The sequence below is a fragment of the Anomaloglossus baeobatrachus genome, chromosome 2 (assembly GCF_048569485.1).
Source record: "Anomaloglossus baeobatrachus isolate aAnoBae1 chromosome 2, aAnoBae1.hap1, whole genome shotgun sequence".
Lineage (NCBI taxonomy): Eukaryota > Metazoa > Chordata > Amphibia > Anura > Aromobatidae > Anomaloglossus > Anomaloglossus baeobatrachus.
Genome location: NC_134354.1, coordinates 635,666,362 through 635,687,025, shown reverse-complemented (window position 1 = coordinate 635,687,025; position 20,664 = coordinate 635,666,362). Strand labels below are relative to the sequence as shown.

Sequence of the window (20,664 nt, the reverse complement as noted above, 5' to 3'; positions counted from 1 at the left end):
CTGCACAGGACCAATGTATAAAGCATATGCCTGCACAGGACCAGTATATACAGCATATGCCTGCACAGGACCAGTATATACAGCATATGCCTGCACAGGACCAGTATATACAGCATATGCCTGCACAGGACCAGTATATACAGCATATCCCTACACAGGACCAGTATATACAGCATATCCCTACACAGGACCAGTATATACAGCATATCCCTACACAGGACCAGTATATACAGCATATCCCTACACAGGACCAGTATATACAGCATATCCCTGCACAGGACCAGTATATACAGCATATCCCTGCACAGGACCAGTATATACAGCATATCCCTGCACAGGACCAGTATATACAGCATATCCCTGCACAGGACCAGTGTATACAGCATATCCCTGCACAGGACCAGTATATACAGCATATCCCTGCACAGGACCAGTATATACAGCATATCCCTGCACAGGACCAGTATATACAGCATATCCCTGCACAGTACCAATGTATACAGCATATCCCTGCACAGGACCAATGTATACAGCATATTCCTCTACAAGACACGTCTGGACCGCATGTCCCTGCACAGGACCTGTGTATACAGCATATCCCTGCACAGGACCGGTGTATACAGCATATTCCTCTACAAGACACGTCTGGACCGCATGTCCCTGCACAGGACCTGTGTATACAGCATATCCCTGCACAAGACCGGTGTATACAGCATATCCCTGCACAGGACCGGTGTATACAGCATATCCCTGCACAGGACCGGTGTATACAGCATATCCCTGCACAGGACCGGTGTATACAGCATATCCCTGCACAGGACCGGTGTATACAGCATATCCCTGCACAGGACCGGTGTATACAGCATATCCCTGCACAGGACCGGTGTATACAGCATATCCCTGCACAGGACCGGTGTATGCACAATCATCGCATATAACAACCCCAGGGTGACCGATCCCTGCAGGAACAATTGTGCACCTGTTGCCACAAAGCTCTCAGCAGTGGCCGCTGTCACCAGAGCCATCTCCGATCTCCTGCAGACAGTGTGGGCAGCGGCTGCCCCTCGGTCCCCGCACACACCAGCAGGCGATGACATACCAGACGTGTCAGCTGCAGGTCCCCGGTGCGGGCTGTCCGCCGGCTGCTGTCCAGCTCCTTCTAGCACTGCTGCGTCTCCGGAGCCTGCGCTGCTCACTCTGCTCCACTCCTGCAATCTACATTGTATTAAAGCCTCTGACGTACGGGAGGGGGCAGGGGGAGTATGACGCACATGGGTGATTCTTCTCCCCTCTCCATAGAAGGCGAGAGGGGGCGTGGCCTTTCCGGCACGTCGTAGGAATGTATCTGGTGACGCACGCCGTTTCCTATGACGCAGGGCGCATTGTTTGATCTATTAATAGCTTACGCTCTATTAATAGTCAGGCGGCTGGAGGGACGCGGCCCTGAAATAGCAGCCAGGGGAGGGGAGACCCCAATGAACGTCATCACCCGGCGGATATAGCACGGGCAGGAGGCTTCCCTGGGATTCTCGGCATATTTACGGCGGAGGGATTCCATAGGCAGCGACAGTGTTTATACAGATGAGACGGAAAGCAGCGCGGGACTGTCATGTGCCGTGATGTCAGGTGCAGGTGACACGTCACGGTCTGTGACCCCGCACCTGACCCCGGCCATACACCACTACACCGCCATCATTATAGAACAGTGTGACCCTGCACCTGACCACAGAGGACACTACTACTCTGCCATCAAGATCATAAGATAGTGTGACCCTGCACCTGACCCCAGGGAGATACTATTACTACTCCACCAGTGTGACCATGTGACAGTGTGACACCGCACCTGACCACAGAGATGGTACTACTACTCTGCCATCATTATAGAATACTGTGACCCTGCACCTGACCACAGAGAGATGGTACTACTACTCTGCCATCATTATAGAATACTGTGACCCTGCACCTGACCATACAGAGAAAGTACTACTCTGCCATCATGATCATACGATAGCGTGACCCTGCACCTGACCACGGCCAGACACTACTACTCTGCCATCATTATAGAATACTGTGACCCTGCACCTGACCACAGAGAGATGGTACTACTACTCTGCCATCATGATCATACGATAGCGTGACCCTGCACCTGACCACGGCCAGACACTACTACTCTGCCATCATTATAGAACAGTGTGACCCCGCACCTGACCACGGCCAGACACTACTACTCTGCCATCATTATAGAATACTGTGACCCTGCACCTGACCACGGCCAGACACTACTACTCTGCCATCATGATCATACGATAGCGTGACCCTGCACCTGACCACGGCCAGACACTACTACTCTGCCATCATTATAGAATACTGTGACCCTGCACCTGACCACGGCCAGACACTACTACTCTGCCATCATTATAGAATACTGTGACCCTGCACCTGACCACGGCCAGACACTACTACTCTGCCATCATTATAGAATACTGTGACCCTGCACCTGACCACGGCCAGACACTACTACTCTGCCATCATTATAGAATACTGTGACCCTGCACCTGACCACAGAGAGATGGTACTACTACTCTGCCATCATTATAGAACAGTGTGACCCCGCACCTGACCACAGAGGACACTACTACTCTGCCATCAAGATCATACGATAGTGTGACCCCGCACCTGACCCCGGCCATACACCACTACACCGCCATCATTATAGAACAGTGTGACCCTGCACCTGACCACAGAGGACACTACTACTCTGCCATCAAGATCATAAGATAGTGTGACCCTGCACCTGACCCCAGGGAGATACTATTACTACTCCACCAGTGTGACCATGTGACAGTGTGACACCGCACCTGACCATATAGATGGTACTACTACTCTGCCATCATTATAGAATACTGTGACCCTGCACCTGACCATACAGAGAAAGTACTACTACCCTGCCATCATAGATATTAGTAATTTGAACAAAACACACATCTCAATTGTTTTTAGACTATGTCTCAGAAACACCACTCCATAGAAGCATAATAATCAGAAAGACCAGGAGTTTTTATAGGCAAAAAATAGACAATCTTTATTAATACAAAATATATGCAGTTAGAAAAATACACAAGAATAAAATAGTGCTATAGGGGAAAACACCCAGAGACGTATGGGACAAAAAAGCACTCATGTATCAAAACATATGGGTATATACAAAACAGGCCTTAGTAAAAGATTATAAAATACAATCATGTAGTAGGCCAAAAATTCAATGCTTACCCATTATGGAGAGAGCGTCGCAAGTGCGTCGCAAGTGCGTCCCACAGGTCACAGAACCCTTCCTACCAACGCGCGTTTCGCGTCATATGTCTCAGCTTCCTCAGGGCGGGTTTTGAGGAAGCTGAGACATGACGCGAAACGCGCGTTGGTAGGAAGGGTTCTGTGACCTGTGGGACGCACTTGCGACGCTCTCTCCATAATGGGTAAACATTGACTTTTTGGCCTACTAAATGATTCTATTTTATAATCTTTTACTAAGGCCTGTTTTGTATATACCCATATGTTTTGATACATGAGAGTGCTTTTTTGTCCCATACGTCTCTGGGTGTTTTCCCCTATAGCACTATTTTATTCTTGTGTATTTTTCTAACTGCATATATTTTGTATTAATAAAGATTGTCTATTTTTTGCCTATAAAAACTCCTGGTCTTTCTGATTATTACCCTGCCATCATGATCATACGATAGTGTGACCCCCGCACTTGACCATAGAGAGATGGTACTACTACTCTGCAATCATTATAGAATACTGTGACCCTGCACCTGACCATACAGAGATATTACTACTACTCTGCCATCATTATAGAACAGTGTGACCCCGCACCTGACCATAGAGAGATAGTACTACTACTCTGCCATCATGGGCATACAATAGTGTGACCCTGCACCTGACCCCAGGGAGATATTACAACTCCACCAGTGTGACCATAGTGTACCATATAGAGATGGTATTACTATTATTATATAGTCCATCATTATAGAACAGTGTGACCATGCACTTGACCTTGGGAAGACACTACTACACCACTTGATTCTAAAATAGTGTGACCCCGCACCTGACCATACAGACATACAACTACTATACCAGTGTGACCATAGGATAGTGTGACCCTGGAGACATTCTACTTCTCTACCAATGTGACCCCGCACCTGACCATAGAGAGATACTATTACTACTCCACCAGTGTGACCATAGGATAGCGTGACTCCGCATCTGACCATTAAAGAGATGGTACTACTACACCATAATTATAGAACAGTGTGACCCTGCAGATAGTCCTGCTACTCTGCCATCATGATCATACGATCGTGTGACCCTGCACCTGACCCCAGGGAGATACTATTACTACTCCACCAGTGTGACCATAGGATAGTATGACCCTGCACCTGACCATACAGAGATGGTACTACTACTACTCCACCATCATCATTTTAGAAGAGTGTGACCCTGCATGTGACCCTGGCCAGACACTGGTACACCACTAGGATTATAAAATAGTGTGACCCCGCACCTGACCATACAGAGATGGTACTACACCACCAGTGTGACCATAGGATAGTGTGACCCTGCACATGACCATAGAGATAATATTATACTCCACCATCGTGATCATAGGATATTGTGACCCCGCACCTGACCACAGAGAGATAATATTACTACTCCACCATCATGACAGCATAGTGTGACCCTGCACCTGACCCCGGCCAGACACTACTGCAACACTATGATAATAAAATACTGTGACCACGCACCTGACCATGGAGAGATGGTATTATACCAGTGAGACGATGGGATCATGAAACCCCGCACCTGACAATCATGTGGTAATTAAATTCTGAACATGACCCTTGATGGATATTTTTACTTCTTCACCAGTGTAATCATATGATGCTGTAATCCTGTACCTTGCTAGAAGGCTATAGCATGGCTATATAGTTTGTCATCTGAAATCTGGAGACAGATCCAGTTGTAATAACTCACAATAGTTTTCTACACCTTTCAAAGGACAACACTGAAGTGGTCATGGGCGAAAGTGTTGGCACCCTTAAAACTGTTCCAGAAAATGAAGTATATCACCCAGAAAATTATTGAAATTACACACTATGTGTTAGGCCCCCTTCACACGTCCGTGAAAAACACGCACGTGTGTTACGGGCCGTTTTTCGGGTCAGTGTCCCGTTTTTGTGTCAGTTTTTATGGTCCGTGTGGCACCTGTGTGAATTGCGTATGCTAGCCGTGTTTGTGTGCAGAACGTCCGTGTGTGCGTGTGGAATTAACGTGTATGTGTACGTGGAATGTCCGTGTGGAATGTCAGTGTGTGTGATGCACAATGTCGTTTATAAATGTCGGCTGACAGCAGAGTTGCGCGATGAGAATGAACTCGGGTGAACTTCACCCGACTTCATCCTCATACCGCGGCTCTGTCTGTGTCGAGTACTGATTAGCGGTCACCTGTGAAGGATTCACCGGTGACCGCTAATCCCCCGAGTGACTGAAGTTTCCCCCCCTCTCTCATACTCACCGTTCCTTGATCTCCGGCGCAGCGCTGCACGGCATTCACACTGCTGCGGCGGCTTTTACTATTTTGAAAAAGCCGGCCGCTCATTAAACAATCTCCTATTCCCTGCTTTCCCCGCCCACCGGCGCCCATGATTGGTTACAGTGAGACACGCCCCCACGCTGAGTGACAGGTGTCACACTGCACCCAATCACAGCAGCCGGTGGGCGTGTCTATACTGTGCAGTAAAATAAATAAATAAATAAAAAAAAAAACTGCGTGCGGTTCCCCTCAATTTTAATGCCAGCCAGATAAAGCCATACGGCTGAAGGCTGGTATTCTCAGGATGGGGAGCTCCACGTTATGGGGAGCCCCCCCACCCTAACAATATCAGCCAGCAGCCGCCCAGAATTGCCGCATACATTATATGCGACAGTTCTGGGGCTGTACCCGGCTCTTCCCGATTTGCCCTGGTGCTTTGGCAAATCGGGGTAATAAGGAGTTATTGGCAGCCCATAGCTGCCAATAAGTCCTAGATTAATCATGTCAGGCGTCTATGAGACACCCTCCATGATTAATCTGTAAATTACAGTAAATAAACACACACACACACACACACACATGAAAAAATCCTTTATTAGAAATAAAAACACACACATATACCCTGGTTCACCACTTTAATCAGCCCCGAAAAAGCCCTCCATGTCCGGCGTACTCCAGGATGGTCCAGCGTCGCATCCAGCGCTGCTGCATGGAGGTGACAGGAGCTGCAGCAGACACAGCCGCTCCGGTCACCTCCACGCAGCTAATGAAGACAGCCGTGCGATCAGCTGAGCTGTCACTGAGGTTACCCGCTGTCACTGGATCCAGTGACAGCGGGTAACCTCAGTGACAGCTCAGCTGATCGCACGGCTGTCTTCATTAGCTGCGTGGAGGTGACCGGAGCGGCTGTGTCTGCTGCAGCTCCTGTCACCTCCATGCAGCAGCGCTGGATGCGACGCTGGACCATCCTGGAGTACGCCGGACATGGAGGGCTTTTTCGGGGCTGATTAAAGTGGTGAACCAGGGTATATGTGTGTGTTTTTATTTCTAATAAAGGATTTTTTCATGTGTGTGTGTGTGTGTGTGTGTTTATTTACTGTAATTTACAGATTAATCATGGAGGGTGTCTCATAGACGCCTGACATGATTAATCTAGGACTTATTGGCAGCTATGGGCTGCCAATAACTCCTTATTACCCCGATTTGCCAAAGCACCAGGGCAAATCGGGAAGAGCCGGGTACAGCCCCAGAACTGTCGCATATAATGTATGCGGCAATTCTGGGCGGCTGCTGGCTGATATTGTTAGGGTGGGGGGCTCCCCATAACGTGGAGCTCCCCATCCTGAGAATACCAGCCTTCAGCCGTATGGCTTTATCTGGCTGGCATTAAAATTGAGGGGAACCGCACGCCGTTTTTTTTTAATTATTTATTTATTTTACTGCACAGTATAGACACGCCCACCGGCTGCTGTGATTGGGTGCAGTGTGACACCTGTCACTCAGCGTGGGGGCGTGTCTCACTGTAACCAATCATAGGCGCCGGTGGGCGGGGAAAGCAGGGAATACGAGATTGTTTAATGGGCGGCCGGCTTTTTCAAAATAGTAAAAGCCGCCGCAGCAGTGTGAATGCCGTGCAGCGCTGTGCCGGAGATCGGGGAACGGTAAGTATGAGAGAGGGGGGGGAAACTGACCGACAGACTGTGAGAGAGGGACAGACAGAGAGACCGACAGAGAGACTGACCGACGGACTGAGGGAGATTGACGGACATACACAGAAATAGAAAGAATAGCAGACATCACTAGAAATAAAAACACCAAACGGACACGGACTATAGGTAGATGCATACGTGTTTACTAACGTGTGTGCACATACCCATAGACTTTCATTGTGTCCACGTGTGCGTGCTCCGTGCAGATAACGGACATGCATCCGTGCCAAACGCAAACACATACGGATCACGGACACGCACACACGGACATAATGAAATAACGGACGTGTGACCACAATCATAGATTAACATTGGTGCACGTTTGGCCGTGTCTCCGGTATATACGGAAACGGACCAAACACGCACGTGTATCACGGACGTGTGAAGGGGGCCTTAGGCTGCTTTCACGCATCCGGCTTGAGCTCTGCGGCTCAATCCGGCTGTGCAAGCTATGCAACGGATGCGGTGAACACACCGCATCCTTTGCATAAGTTTTTCCTTTGCGGCCAGTCCGGTTTTTGCCGCTTGCGGCATGCTACTGAGCATGCGCAGTGGCAAAAACCGCATGCGGAGGCCGGATGCGGTTATTGCCGCATCTCGCCGCATCCGGCCGCCATAGGCATGCATTGAAAAATGAGCCGCATCGGCCCAATGCGGCGCGATGCGTTTTTTTTTTGCCGCACGAAAAAACGTGCCAGGCAACGTTCCATCCGGCCGCCGCATTGGCTAAATCTGCCGCATGCGGCAAAAACCGAATGGAACGCAAGGCCATGCGGCACAATGCGGCACTAATTAAAGTCTATGCAGGAAAATCGCAACCGGCAGCAAAAAAAAAAAACGGTTGCGATTTTCCTGCAAAGTGCCGGAGTGTGCCGCATTGCAGAAACCGGAGGTGTGAAAGCAGCCTTAGACACATTTTTATTTCCTTTTTGTGTCTTGCAAAGACACAAAAAATAAAAATAGAAAAAAAGGCAAATTGGACATAATTTCACACAAAACCAGAAGAAAAAAAAAATTAGCAGTGACAAAATTGGTGGCACCTTTACAAAATTGAGGGTAAACAACCTTGTTTCAAGCATGTGATGCTCATTCAAACTCAACTGTGGCAAGTAACAGGTGTGGGCAATATGAAAAGCACACCTGAAACCAGATAAAAAGGGAAGAAGTTGACTTTATATATGCTTTGTGTGTCTGCCACACTAAGTATGGAGAAGAGAAAGCAGAGAACTTTGAGGACTTCTCAATCTCAAGGTTACAAGTCCATCTCAAGAGATCCTGATGTTCCTTTGTCCACAGAGCGCAACATAATCAAGAAATTTATAACCCATGGCACTGTAGATAATCTCCCTGAATATGGACGGCAGAAAAAAAAAAAAAAATGATTAAAAGTTGCAACGCAGGACAGTCCAGATGGTGGATAAGCAGCGCCAATCAAGTTACAAAGAAATTCAAGGCTCAGGGTGCATCAGTGCAGCGTGAACTATCCATAGACATTTGAATTAAATGAAGCGCTATTACAGGGGATATAAAAATCATAAAAAAAGCTACACTGCAGTTTGCCAAAATGTACATAAGCCAAAATCCTTCTGGGAAAGAGTTGTGGACAGATGAGATTAAGATAGGGTTTCTTGGTAAAGCACATCTTTCTACTGTTTATTGAAAATAGAATGAGGCCTACAAAAGAAAAGAAAGACTTTATCTTCAAGGGATTGAAAAAAGGTGCATGGTACCCAAAATAGTTATTAAAACCAATGTTTCTTATAGGACACCATGTTTTGGGTTTTTTTTTAATTATTATTGTTCATTTAATTTTAGAAGAAGTTATACCACTGTGGAGTCAATATGAAGGCATAACACGGGGTAGCATATTGTGGATACAAACCATCCAGTGATCTTAATTTCATCATATTAGATTGTGTAGGGTCTTCACTTTCCATTGTGAATTATATGTTATTTCTTTCACCCCAAAATTGCTCTGTTCTGAGACTTGCCTTTATACATTGGGCACTCATTAATCCATCCATCTCTTTTGTACTATTTTATTGGCACGACACCACTTATTCCTACAACTTCTCCCCCTTCCCGCCTCTATCCACGTTTATTTTGTTTCCATTTCAGTTCACTCATTCCCATATAACTCATTAAATTCTGCCTATTCATACAGATCATATGCCATTCCACCAAACTTTTGGTCTAATTGAAGGACATTACCTCCTACTGAGAATTATTTTTCACCGTTTCATCACTGCCTTTCCAATCATTTTATGTTCAAGATGTCTTAACTGTCCACCGATATCACATCTTTGAATTTACACAATTTCACACACGTGACCACCACAATCATCGAGCAGGTCATCACTTTATTTTATACATCGGCAAAGAGTAAAAAATGCCAATGGATATTAAAAAAATTAAAGACACAATTTCCACCGTACTGTATATCCTAAGCACAAGGGAAGCAACACACGTTTTTTACTGTCAATATTCACCACGAAGCTGACCCGCGCAAAGTGTTCCACCAGCCAAAACCAGGAGGAGGCCACAAGTCTCGGATTCGCCAGTGCTGCATGGATATCTGACTATTGTTATAGAAAAGGACATTGTACACCTGGTAGCTTTTGAGGTCCCTCCTTTCTATGATTAATTGGCCAATTTTTATACTATTGTAATTTTAATCTTTATTAAAAAAAAAAACAAACAAAAAAAAAAAAACAACAATTTTTAATAACCATTTGGGGTATCAAAAGGAACTTTTTCTATCCCTTGAGGATAAAGGGTTTTCAGTGTCTCAAACAGGGCTTTCCACTAGATTGCAGTAATGGTCATATGATAAAGACCAAGTATGTAGCTGCAAAAGAAAAAAAAACAAAACAACAATTGTACCTACAGTCAAATATGATGGAAGTTCAAAGACGCTTTGGGGTTGTTTTGCTGCTGAGTGCCTTCACTATGTGCAAGGCATTATGAAATCTGAGGATTAACAGGATTATGGATCGCAATATAATGCCCAGTGTCAGAAAGTGCCCTAGGTCATGGGTCTTCCAGCATGACAATGATCCCAAACATACTTCATAAAGCCCCCAGAAATGGATGGATCAAAGCCGTGGAGAGTTCTGAAGTGGCCAGCAATGAGTCCAGAACTAAATCCCATTGAACACTTGTGGAGAGATCTTAAAATTGCTGTTGGGAGAAGGCACTATTCAAATATGAGAGACCTGGAGCAGTTTGCAAAAGAGTGGTGCAAAATTCCAGAAGCTTGTTGATACTTATAGGAAGCGATTGATTGCCGTTCTTTATTCCAAAGGAAGAGGTATATCTAGGCTTTGAATTCTTGCTCCAGCCTAGTTATTTATTCCAGTTTGGCACCCCTCGCATGCAGTTTGAGTAGTTACTCATCCATATCTAACCAATCATTCATATGCGATTTGCACAATAAATCATGTGCCGACGAGCTGCTCTTTCTAATTCAATTTTCAGTGAAAAACTGAGGGAAGCAAGAAGAAAAGGTAGTTGTCACATGACTAAGTATGAAAATCGCATGAGTGGAGTGGCCATGTGATGACTCCTGGAACCAGCAAGCCGAGCGGAATCCTGGCAGTTAGTATATTACACGCTGTTAGAACTGAGGTTGCTACACTGCTTAAATTTTATAATTAAATGGGTTGTCCAGGTTTGAGATGAGAGTTTGCAGTCACTTTAGGTGACTGCAGACTTCTGAATTCTCACAGCGAATTACCTGTCTACTTTTAAGATTCTTACTTGACAGAGTGGACAGTCATGTGAGCACAAATATGTGATTTGTATATTTCTGGCCACATTCAGACTAGACATATCTGTCGTTGCTCAATTCATTTCCATTGAGTCTAGTCCTTAAATTGTGTCCACATACATTCCTCCCTTCGCTCCCTACACTGAATCCGCACCCATCACCTCCCCCCTCACTCCCCATACTTTGTTCACATATATTCCCCTCCTTGCTCCCCATACTGTGTCTGCACTCATCCCCCTCACTCGTCATAATGTGTCTGCATACATTTCCCCTTAGCTCCTCTTACTGTGTCCATGCACATCCCTCACTCCTCATACTGTGTCCTCAAATTTTCCCCACTTTCTCCCCATACAGTCCTCAAAATTACTTACTCCCTCGCTCCCCATACTGTGTCTGTATATATTACCTCCATCTTCTCTCCCCATATTTGTTCCTCAAACCCCCCCCCCCCCTTCTCCTAATTACAATAAATCTTTGGTACTTTATTATCGACATTGTCAGCTGTCAATGTGCTGCTGGCGAGTGAGGTCAGCTGTTCTGATCATGCTGCTGACATTGCCCTGACCTGGATGTGCCAGTAGTAAGGGATTCAATTGTACTCACTCCTCAAAGACAGGAATGCAAGTGATAGGTGAGAGATAACTGCAGACGCCAGGGAGACATTTCAGACTGTAGCATCAGGCGGCCCGACAGCGCCCCACTTTGGGTACACATGCCCAGCTTGCTCTCACCTAGATAAGCCGCTGCCAAAGGGCTTGCAACCAAATATTAAATTGAGGCCCTGTGCGCACGCTGTGGTTTTCGCAGCAGATTTGCCGCGGTTTTGCTGCATGAATTGTTGCAGAAAATGTTCATAACCTTCCTGCAGTAATTCCCCAGCAAAACCTATGGTAAAAAAAAAAAAATTAAAAATGGTCTGCGCACACTCAGTTTTTTTTCCCCTACAGGTTTTGATGCAGAATTTCTGCAGCAAAAAGAATGAGCATGTCACTTCTTTTCTGCAGGTACTTGCGTTTTTTGCCATAGATAAAATGGTAAAAAAAAAAACAAAAAAACCACACAGGGACCAAACCGCGGCAAAAACGGGGGTGCAGTTTTACAGCGGTTTTTGCCGCGGGTGCGGAATTCTGCCAGAGGTTGCGGATTTTTCTTAAGAAAAGTCAAATTTCTAGGGTGCGCATAGCTGAGGATGTCAAAAATGTTATTTGTCCAATTTTTGGGGTTGTGTAATTGTCAAATTTGCCTTTTTTCCCTTTTTTATGTTGTTCCAATACACACAAAGGAAACAAACGTATATAACAATACGTGTAATTGCAATAATTTTCTGGAAGAAATACTTCATCTTCTGGAACAATTTCAAGGGTGCTAACATTTTCGGCCATGACTATTTCTTGCTTTGGTAATTATATCTCAGACTCATTGTTTTAAGTGGCAGTTAATCTGCGACTCATACGTCAGTCTTTTCAGGAGTGAATTTCTATCCTACCTATTCTATTTAGTTTAGAAACAAATGTACGTAATCTTCTGTCACAATTTATTTTCCACCTCTGCCCCCTCAAAGTCTGGTACAAAACTTAACGGCTAAATATCTGCTCGACTCTCAATCAACTACTGTAAAGAAACATCTACATTCTCTGTGCATAGACAAGAATCTTGTTTTTTGGAAAGTAGGTAATGCCTGCATAGGGTATTGATGTGTTACTGAGATTGGAGGCAGGGCTACAAGACTGTTCACACAGTTTATAAAATACCCTGCCCAGCAAGCCATAACATTTTTCACTTTTGTCACAGGTTTTTGATGAAATTTTAGCTAGGAGACTTACTCATTGGCGTGTGATTTGCGCGAGGATCACATAACACTAACCGGACCGACCGCCGTCTCTCCTGGCAGGAGCGTCTCAGCTGCCTAGAAATACATGAAGCGGACCTGCTCCTGTCAGAAGAGCCGGCGGCCGGTCCGGTCAATGCAATCCTCGTACGGGACACCCAAATGAGTCCAGCCAAAGGGTACATTCCCACGATGAGCTATTGATTTTGGAGAATTTCTACACCTATTAGGCAAGTTTCTTGCGTTTTTTTTTTTTATTACATTCATTTTTGTGTGCATATTTTCACATGCATTTTTGACGCTATGTATTTTGTTTCTTTTTGGTGTATCAGGTTTTAAATAAAGCTGCTTTGTTTTTGATATCTTCTGCTTTTGACTTTGATAAAACTTTATTGATATGCTCATGTGTAGATAACATGCGTTTTTTTCTGCATCTATTAAACGTCTAAGGCCGGCTTCTCACTTGCGATTTTCTCGCAGTAGTGCAATGCGAGAAATTATCGCATTGCACTCGAACACATGTTAATCAATGAGGCAGCTCCCATCTGCTATTTTTTTTCTCAGTCCAAATCGGACTGAGAAAAAAAAAAAAATAATAAATCGCAGCATGCTGCGTTTTGGAGAGTTTCTCACGCGAGTCTCTCCAATGCAACTCTATGGGAGCGGGTAAATAAACGGATGTCACACGAACTGGCACTCACACCATCCTAGTGACATGCGGTTTTCTAAATACTTTTATCGCACGTTTCACAAAACACTGGAAATGAGTGAGGTCTCACAATGTCTGTCAATCTCTATCTCTGTCAGTCGGTCTCTCCCTCTCGGTCTCTATTCTCTCTCTGTCAGTCGGTCTCTCTCTCTCGCTCTGTCCATGTCGGTCTATTCCTCCCCCCCCCCCCTCTCTCATACTCGCCGATCCCCAGCGCGGCGCTGCATAGCTGTCACAAAGCTCCGGCGGCTTTTACTATTTTGAAAATGCCGGCCGCTCATTATTCAGTCTCATATTCCCTGCTTTACCCGCCCACCGGCGCCTATGATTGGTTGCAGTCAGACAAGCCCCCACGATGAGTGCCAGCTGTCTCACTGCAACTAATCACAGCTGCCGGTGGGCGTGTCTATATCATGCAGTAAAATAAATACATTTAAAAAAAACGGCGTGCGGTTCCCCCCAATTTTAATACCAGCCAGGGTAAAGCCACACAGCTGAAGGCTAGTATTGTCAGGATGGGGAGCCCCACGTTATGGGGAGCCAACCACCCTAACAATATCAGCCAGCAGCCGCCCGGAATAGCCGCATCCATTAGATGTGACAGTCCCGGGACTGTACCCGGCCATCCTGAATTGCCCTGGTGCGGTGGCAATCTGTAAGTTAAATAAAATGAAGACATACACCAAAAAATCCTTTATTTGAAATAAACAAAAAAACAACCCTCTTTCACCACTTTATTCAAGTCCCCAAATACCCTTCCATGTCCGACGTAATCCACAGAGGTCCCTCGACGCTGTCAGCTCTGCTACATCGGAAGCTGACAGAGCGGTCACAGACCACGACCGCTCTGTGAGCTCCCCGCAGCGACTGAAGTGAGTCGCGCTATCAGCGATGACGTCGCTCAGGTTACCCGCGGCCACAGATCTCAGCGGGAGGACTTCAGCTGTGGCCGCGGGTAACCTCAGTGACAGCACCGCTGATTGCGCGGCTCACTGCGGTCACTCAGGGGATTTGCGGTCATTGGCAAGACCTTCACCGGTGACCGTAATCAGGCCATGCCACACAGACAGAGCCGCAGGATGACAATGAAGTCGGGTGAAGTTCATCCGACTTCATTCTGATCGGTGTGGCTGTCTGTCAGCGGCCATTCAGCTCTGCTACATGGCTCGGTCTGTGTCTGCTGTCAGCGGCCATGTAGCAGAGCTGAATGGCAGATGACATAGTAAAAACGGAGCCCATACGCATCAAACACGCATTGCACATGCACTGCAAACATGAGAAAAATCCCAGGATCGCAGTGCAGTTGCATTGCACACTGATCTTAACGTGAACTAAAATTGGCCGACTTTTTATCATGCAACTCGGACCGATTTTACACGCATAAGTGTGTTTCCAGCCTAAGGGAAAAATGTGCACATAAAACTCAGTGAGAAAGTGACATGCTGCGGAATTGAATAACGCACTGCAGATGAGTTTACGTAGAGTAAAAAAATAGCAGAGTGGGCAGATTTCTGTAAATCCCATCTACTTTCTGGAACTCGCAGACGCTGCGTTTTTGACACAACAAAAATACACAACATCAAAAACCCACCGTAACATTGAGGCCATACAGTGTAAATGTTCAATAAAAAATACATTCTGCGTACTTTTTGCCTAATTGCAATTGCATTCTGCAGTACTTTGTGTGCAGAATTTCTGTTAAAATACACTATGTGATAACCCATCCTAAGGCCCCCTTTACACATCACGATAAAAAAAGCACATTTAGGATGATCTCTGGTGTGGGTGCATATGTGTGTTCAGCGTGCACTGTCAGTGTGCTCAGCGTGCGCTGTCAGTGTGACATCTGTGATAGCACACGGACAGCAGGAACTTCTATACTTACGTGTCCATGGTGCTGCTGTCTCCGATTATGATGCTGCCGATGCTTCCGGGTCCTTGGTGCAGTGAATATGCATGAACTTAATGAGCGGGCCTGGAAGCAAGTGACAGCAGAGATGAAGACAGCAGTGGTGTAGACAAGAGTATAGAAAATAATTTTATTTCAAAGACATGTTTATTCCGGGATGTATCACACTGATCACATCAGTGTGTGGTCCGTGTGACACCCATGCTGCTGGAGAAAAACGGACTTGTCACACGGACACGTGTGGACGCCACACGGTCACACGTCCCTGAGAAAACAGGGATGTGTGCGCAGACCCATTGATGTTAATATGTTTGCGCAAGTCAGTGTCTCAGATACGTATGCAAATGGACGTCATACGTACCGGAATCATGGATATGTGAAGGGGTCCTAAGGGTATTTTTTACCTGGGAGAGTTTCTGTTGCAAAAAATTCAGAGACTGAAAATGTATTCCACTCGTTGAAATAGGATTATTTTGGAAGGGAGCACACAGATTACAATCACCTCGATTCAGGACAACAGAACTGCTCATCAGTCCCAGCGATCTCAGCAATACCTGTTGCATTTATCCAATTTATTCCCCCTTCCCTACCTCTACTAAAATAACAATTCTTCCACGCCGCTTGTCTGATACGAGCAAGCAAATTTTTGTGAAAATTGGACGCTACAAGTTTTGATTATTTTGAGTATATGCCCATATAAGCTACCCATAAAAAAATAAATAAATAAAACCAATGGTCGTTGGATCATATACAGCTTGGTCCATGAAATGAGCCAAAGTCAGATGCAAGCAACAAGAAAGCCACGGACCCACTTGGGGGGAGGGGCGACATGACCAAGGGGGAGGTAGGGAGTGATGGGTTAATAGGGACAGTGGTATATGCCTAATATGGCTTTGGGGGATGGTTTTAGCCGGGGAGGAAGAGGAGGAGCAGGGAAAGGGTTAGCTGGGAGAGGAAGGAGTTACCTCCTCTTCTGTTTCCGGACGCTGAACGATCTGCACGTGCACCTCCATGGCAGATCTTCAGGAGCTCCAGCGTCTGATTCAGGCAGCGGTCGCAGCGCACGGGCCCCTGGCAGTGCAGACCCACATCAGGGCTGCCGGGGTTAACCCGTCGGCGCTTGCCCCTCGTCCCCCCAGCAGCGGCGGGCGCCAGTCGCGGCCCCCCCGCAGGTATTCCCCGGGCGCGGGGGGGGCGAGGAGGAGATGTAAGAGCCCCTCCAGGGACCCTCCGCAGAGTGCAGCGCAGCAGCAGCGTCTGGCTGCTGCAGAGGCCGGCGGGAGGAATCTTCGTTCCAGCCGCGGCGGTCGGGAGGTGGGAGTGGCCAGCACGGGGCCTGCTTCCGGTCCCGGCCTCCGGGCTGGAGTTACTGAGACTGCAGCGGCTCCAGGCCGGGAGCGCGCTCGGCGCAGGAGAGAGGCCAGCAGATCCCCCTGCAGTCGGCGGGGGGACCGCGGGGCTGCACGTGGCGGTAGGTCCGGCGCCGGGGGGGGGGTCTGCGGTGCCTGACCCCGGTGCGGCTGAGAGAAGGAGTGACGGCGGGAGCCCTGCGGCAACCGCCGGGTCACTCAGTACCGCTGTGCAGCCCCCGGATGTGGCAGTCTCCCGTGGGAGCGGGAGGACTCGGCGGATGGAGGCCTGCAATAGCCCAGGAGGGCCAGAGGCGACGACGGCTGAGATCCGGAGCCGGGCGTCTGGTCGTCCGCGCCCAGAGGCCCCTTGCAGTCGGCAGGGGGGCGGGCGCAAGAGGTCGAGGCCCGGGGTGCCGGCGCGGGGGACAGGACGGTCTCCTGGGTTGTCACCCCGGGGCAAGAGATGGAGCGGGGATGACTCGGCCCACGCGGCGGCCCTGTCTGGCGGCCGTGGTGGGGGGGGTGCTGCGGCGGCGCCCCCCGGATGTCGGATGGAAGATGAGGCCAGCGGCGAGGAGGGGGAAGAGGCTTTCGGTTCGGAGGAGTCGGATGGACGACAGACGGAGGACAGCGAGGCGGCGGTCTCGGGAGACGCCGAGCGGCGGTCGGGTGAGACGGCCGCGGAGGCGGCAGGGGCTGCGCTGGCGGGGGGCTTCGGGGGGGGGGGCGGCTGCGGCTACGGCAGCGCCCGCTGGTTTCGCAGTGTGGAGTCAATTGTTGGGGCTGTTGCAGGGGCTGGCGGCGGCTTCGGGAGCGGGGGGGGAGGGGGCCCAGGCGCCGGTGGCGGCGTGGGTGGGTGCAGCCGGTTTAGGGGCCTCGGCGGCGACGGGGGGTGACGGAGCGGGTGCGAGTAGAGGGGGGGGCGAAGGGGGGAGTGAGACGGGGGGGGGAAAGGAGAAGGAAAAGGAGAAGGAAAAGGAGAAGGAAAAGGAGAAGGAGGATGAGGTGGTGCGCTTAGATGATAGGGCTAAAAGCGAAGTTTATGTTTGTTTTGAGGGCCCGCTGGGGGCCCATTTAAAGAAGGAGGTGCGGGAAAAAATTTGGAAAGGGGAATATGTGGAGATATTTTCTCTGCTTCCCCTGGAGAAATTTAATTTGGATAGGGTTAAGCCGAGTGATTCCAAAAAGGAGAAGGACGAGGAGGAAAAGCGCCGTTATAGGTTTATTCCTCGGACTTTTGCCAACTGGCTACAGGCATTTGCGATTTTGGCGAGCGTGGTCGGGGAGAAGGAGCCGGAGCATTGTTCGGCTTTGTTCGGCTACATGGATGCGATAGGGGAGGCTTATCGAGTTTATGGCGGACTGGCGTGGCTGCGCTACGACGAGCAATTTAGGCAGCGGAAGGCATTGCGGCCAGATATGCGTTGGGACCATAAGGATATTTCCTTATGGATGCGATTGATGTCGGCACCGGCTCAGCCCTTTCGGGGGGGCGCCGGGGGTTCGGGGGGGGCCGGGTCCCCGGCAAGTTTCAAGAAAGGTTTGTGTTGGCAGTACAATGAAGGGCAGTGCAGGTTTGGAGCGGCGTGCCGTTTTAAGCATGAATGCTCCGGATGTGGGGGGGGACATAGCTTGTCCAAATGTTCTAAAAAAGGAAAAGGAAAGGCTGGTGATGGGGCTGGTAAGAGGGACGACGCCGGTGAAGGTAGAAGTGATGGTTCCGTTTTTAAATAGGTATCCGGACAAGGAGGCGGCGGCGTTGTTAAGTTCTGGTTTTTCGGATGGTTTTCATATTCCGTCGGTTGTTAATGCATCGGTTCCGCCGTATCGTAATTTGCGTTCCGCTCGGGATCACCCGGAAGTGGTGGATGAGAAGCTGGAAAGGGAGGTGGCTTTGGGCAGGATGGGCGGCCCTTATGTCGCCCCGCCGTGCGGGAATTTGGTGGTGTCACCGTTGGGGGTGGTACCAAAGAAGGAGCGGAATAAATTTCGGCTGATTCATCATTTGTCTTACCCGGAAGGGTTATCGGTGAATGATGGCATTGCGCCGGAGTTGTCGGCGGTATATTATGTGTCGTTCGATAAGGCGTTGGACCTGGTTAGGGCGGCGGGGCGGGGTGCATTGATGGCAAAGGCGGATGTGGAAGCAGCGTTTCGGTTGTTACCGGTTCATCCAGATAGTCAGCATTTGTTGGGTTGCTGGTGGGATGGCAGTTATTATGTTGATCGTTGTTTGCCAATGGGCTGTTCCATTTCGTGTTCGTACTTTGAGGCATTTAGTTCGTTTGTTGAGTGGGTGGTTCGGGACGTGTCCGGGCTTACGTCCATCATTCATTACTTGGATGATTTCCTGTGTGTCGGGCCGGCGGGTTCGATGGTTTGTGCGGGTTTGCTATTTGCGTTGCAAAAAGTTGCGGCCAGTTTCGGGATTCCTTTGGCGCCGGATAAGACGGAAGGCCCGGCGCCGGTGATGTGTTTTCTGGGAATTGAAATTGACACCATTGCTATGGAATGCAGGTTGCCGGCGGAGAAGGTCCGTGATTTGAGGTCCGCAGTGTCAGGGGTAAAAGCGGCGAAGAAGGTGCGGCTTAAGGCGGTGCAGTCTTTGCTTGGAAAATTGAATTTTGCTTGCAGAATTGTGCCAATGGGGAGAGTGTTTGCGAGGCGTTTGGCGACGGCGACGGCCGGGGTACGGTTGCCGGCGCATTTTGTGCGGATCACAAAGGCGATCAGGGACGATTTGGAAGTATGGGATCAATTTTTGCAGCATTTCAACGGCCGGACGCTGGTGATGGAGAGGGTGGCGTCTAACGGGGCGTTGCAGCTGTTTACGGATGCGGCGGGGTCGGCCGGGTTTGGGGCTGTCTTCAGAGGTCATTGGTGTGTCGGGCAGTGGCCACAGGCGTGGCGGGAGAGCGGCTTGGTTAGGAATTTGGCTCTGTTAGAGCTATTCCCCATTGTAGTGGCAGTGGAGCTATGGGGGTCGCACTTTGCCGGAAGGAAAGTGTGTTTTCATTGTGATAACCAGGCGGTGGTGCACGCGATTAACAACTTGTCTGCTAAGTCGGAGCCGGTGGTGGTGTATTTGCGGCATTTAGTGTTGAGATGTCTGCAGTTGAATGTGCAGGTAGTGGCAAGGCACGTTCCGGGTGTTGACAACGAGGTGGCTGATGCTTTGTCTCGTTTTCAGTTCAGCAGGTTTCGGGCGCTGTTGCCGTGGGCGGACGAAGTTGGAGTGGAGTGCCCCGAGGATTTGTGGCATCTGGTGGGGCGGTGATCTCAGACTTGATTCGGAACTCGGTGACCGAGGTGACTTGGTGCCGGTATGCTAAGGTGTGGGCTGAATGGGAGGAGTTGTTGCGTCTGATGTTTGGTGGGGAAAGCGTGGATTACTTGGTGGCTTTGTTGTCATTGGTGAGTACGGATTTTTCAGCCGGGCGATCGGCATCGGCTGTGGCACATCGGGTGTCGGCAGTGGCATTTTGGTTAAAAATGAGAGGGGAGCGTGATGTTTCACAGGATTTTCGGGTTCGTCAGGCTTTGCGGGGCTTTCGCCGTGGCGTACGGGGGAGGGACAAGAGGCGCCCTGTATCGTTTGGTTTGTTGAGACGGATGGTGGGTGGCCTGAGCGGCATTTGTGAGTCTGTGTACGAGACGGTTCTATTTACAACGGCTTTCGGTCTCGCTTTTTATGGGGCGTTCCGGATAGGCGAGCTGGTGAGCCCGTCCAGGGTGACGGGTGGTGGTTTGATGTTTGAGGACGTGCAAGTGAGCAGTAGTCAGGTGGAGTGCCGGATT

The 20,664-nt window shown here is 48.8% G+C and overlaps 1 protein-coding gene across 3 annotated transcripts in view; it reads right to left on the bottom strand.

The window, feature by feature from the left end:
* Window positions 1-20,664, bottom strand: part of NR4A1 (nuclear receptor subfamily 4 group A member 1) — a 71,181-nt gene that overhangs the window by 10,859 nt on the left and 39,658 nt on the right. Inside the window, exon 1 of one of the 3 annotated variants that reach the window (XM_075336904.1) lies at window positions 1,100-1,185. The exons of 1 other annotated variant lie outside the window; for it this stretch is intronic. Coding sequence is in view for 1 of the 2 variants with exons in the window: in XM_075336903.1 (XP_075193018.1) it covers window positions 980-1,025 (46 nt within the window). In the remaining variant the exon portion in view is untranslated. Of the gene's footprint in view, window positions 1-979; window positions 1,073-1,099; window positions 1,186-20,664 lie in introns of those variants that run through there. One more of the 3 variants, XM_075336903.1, reaches the window with a different exon arrangement.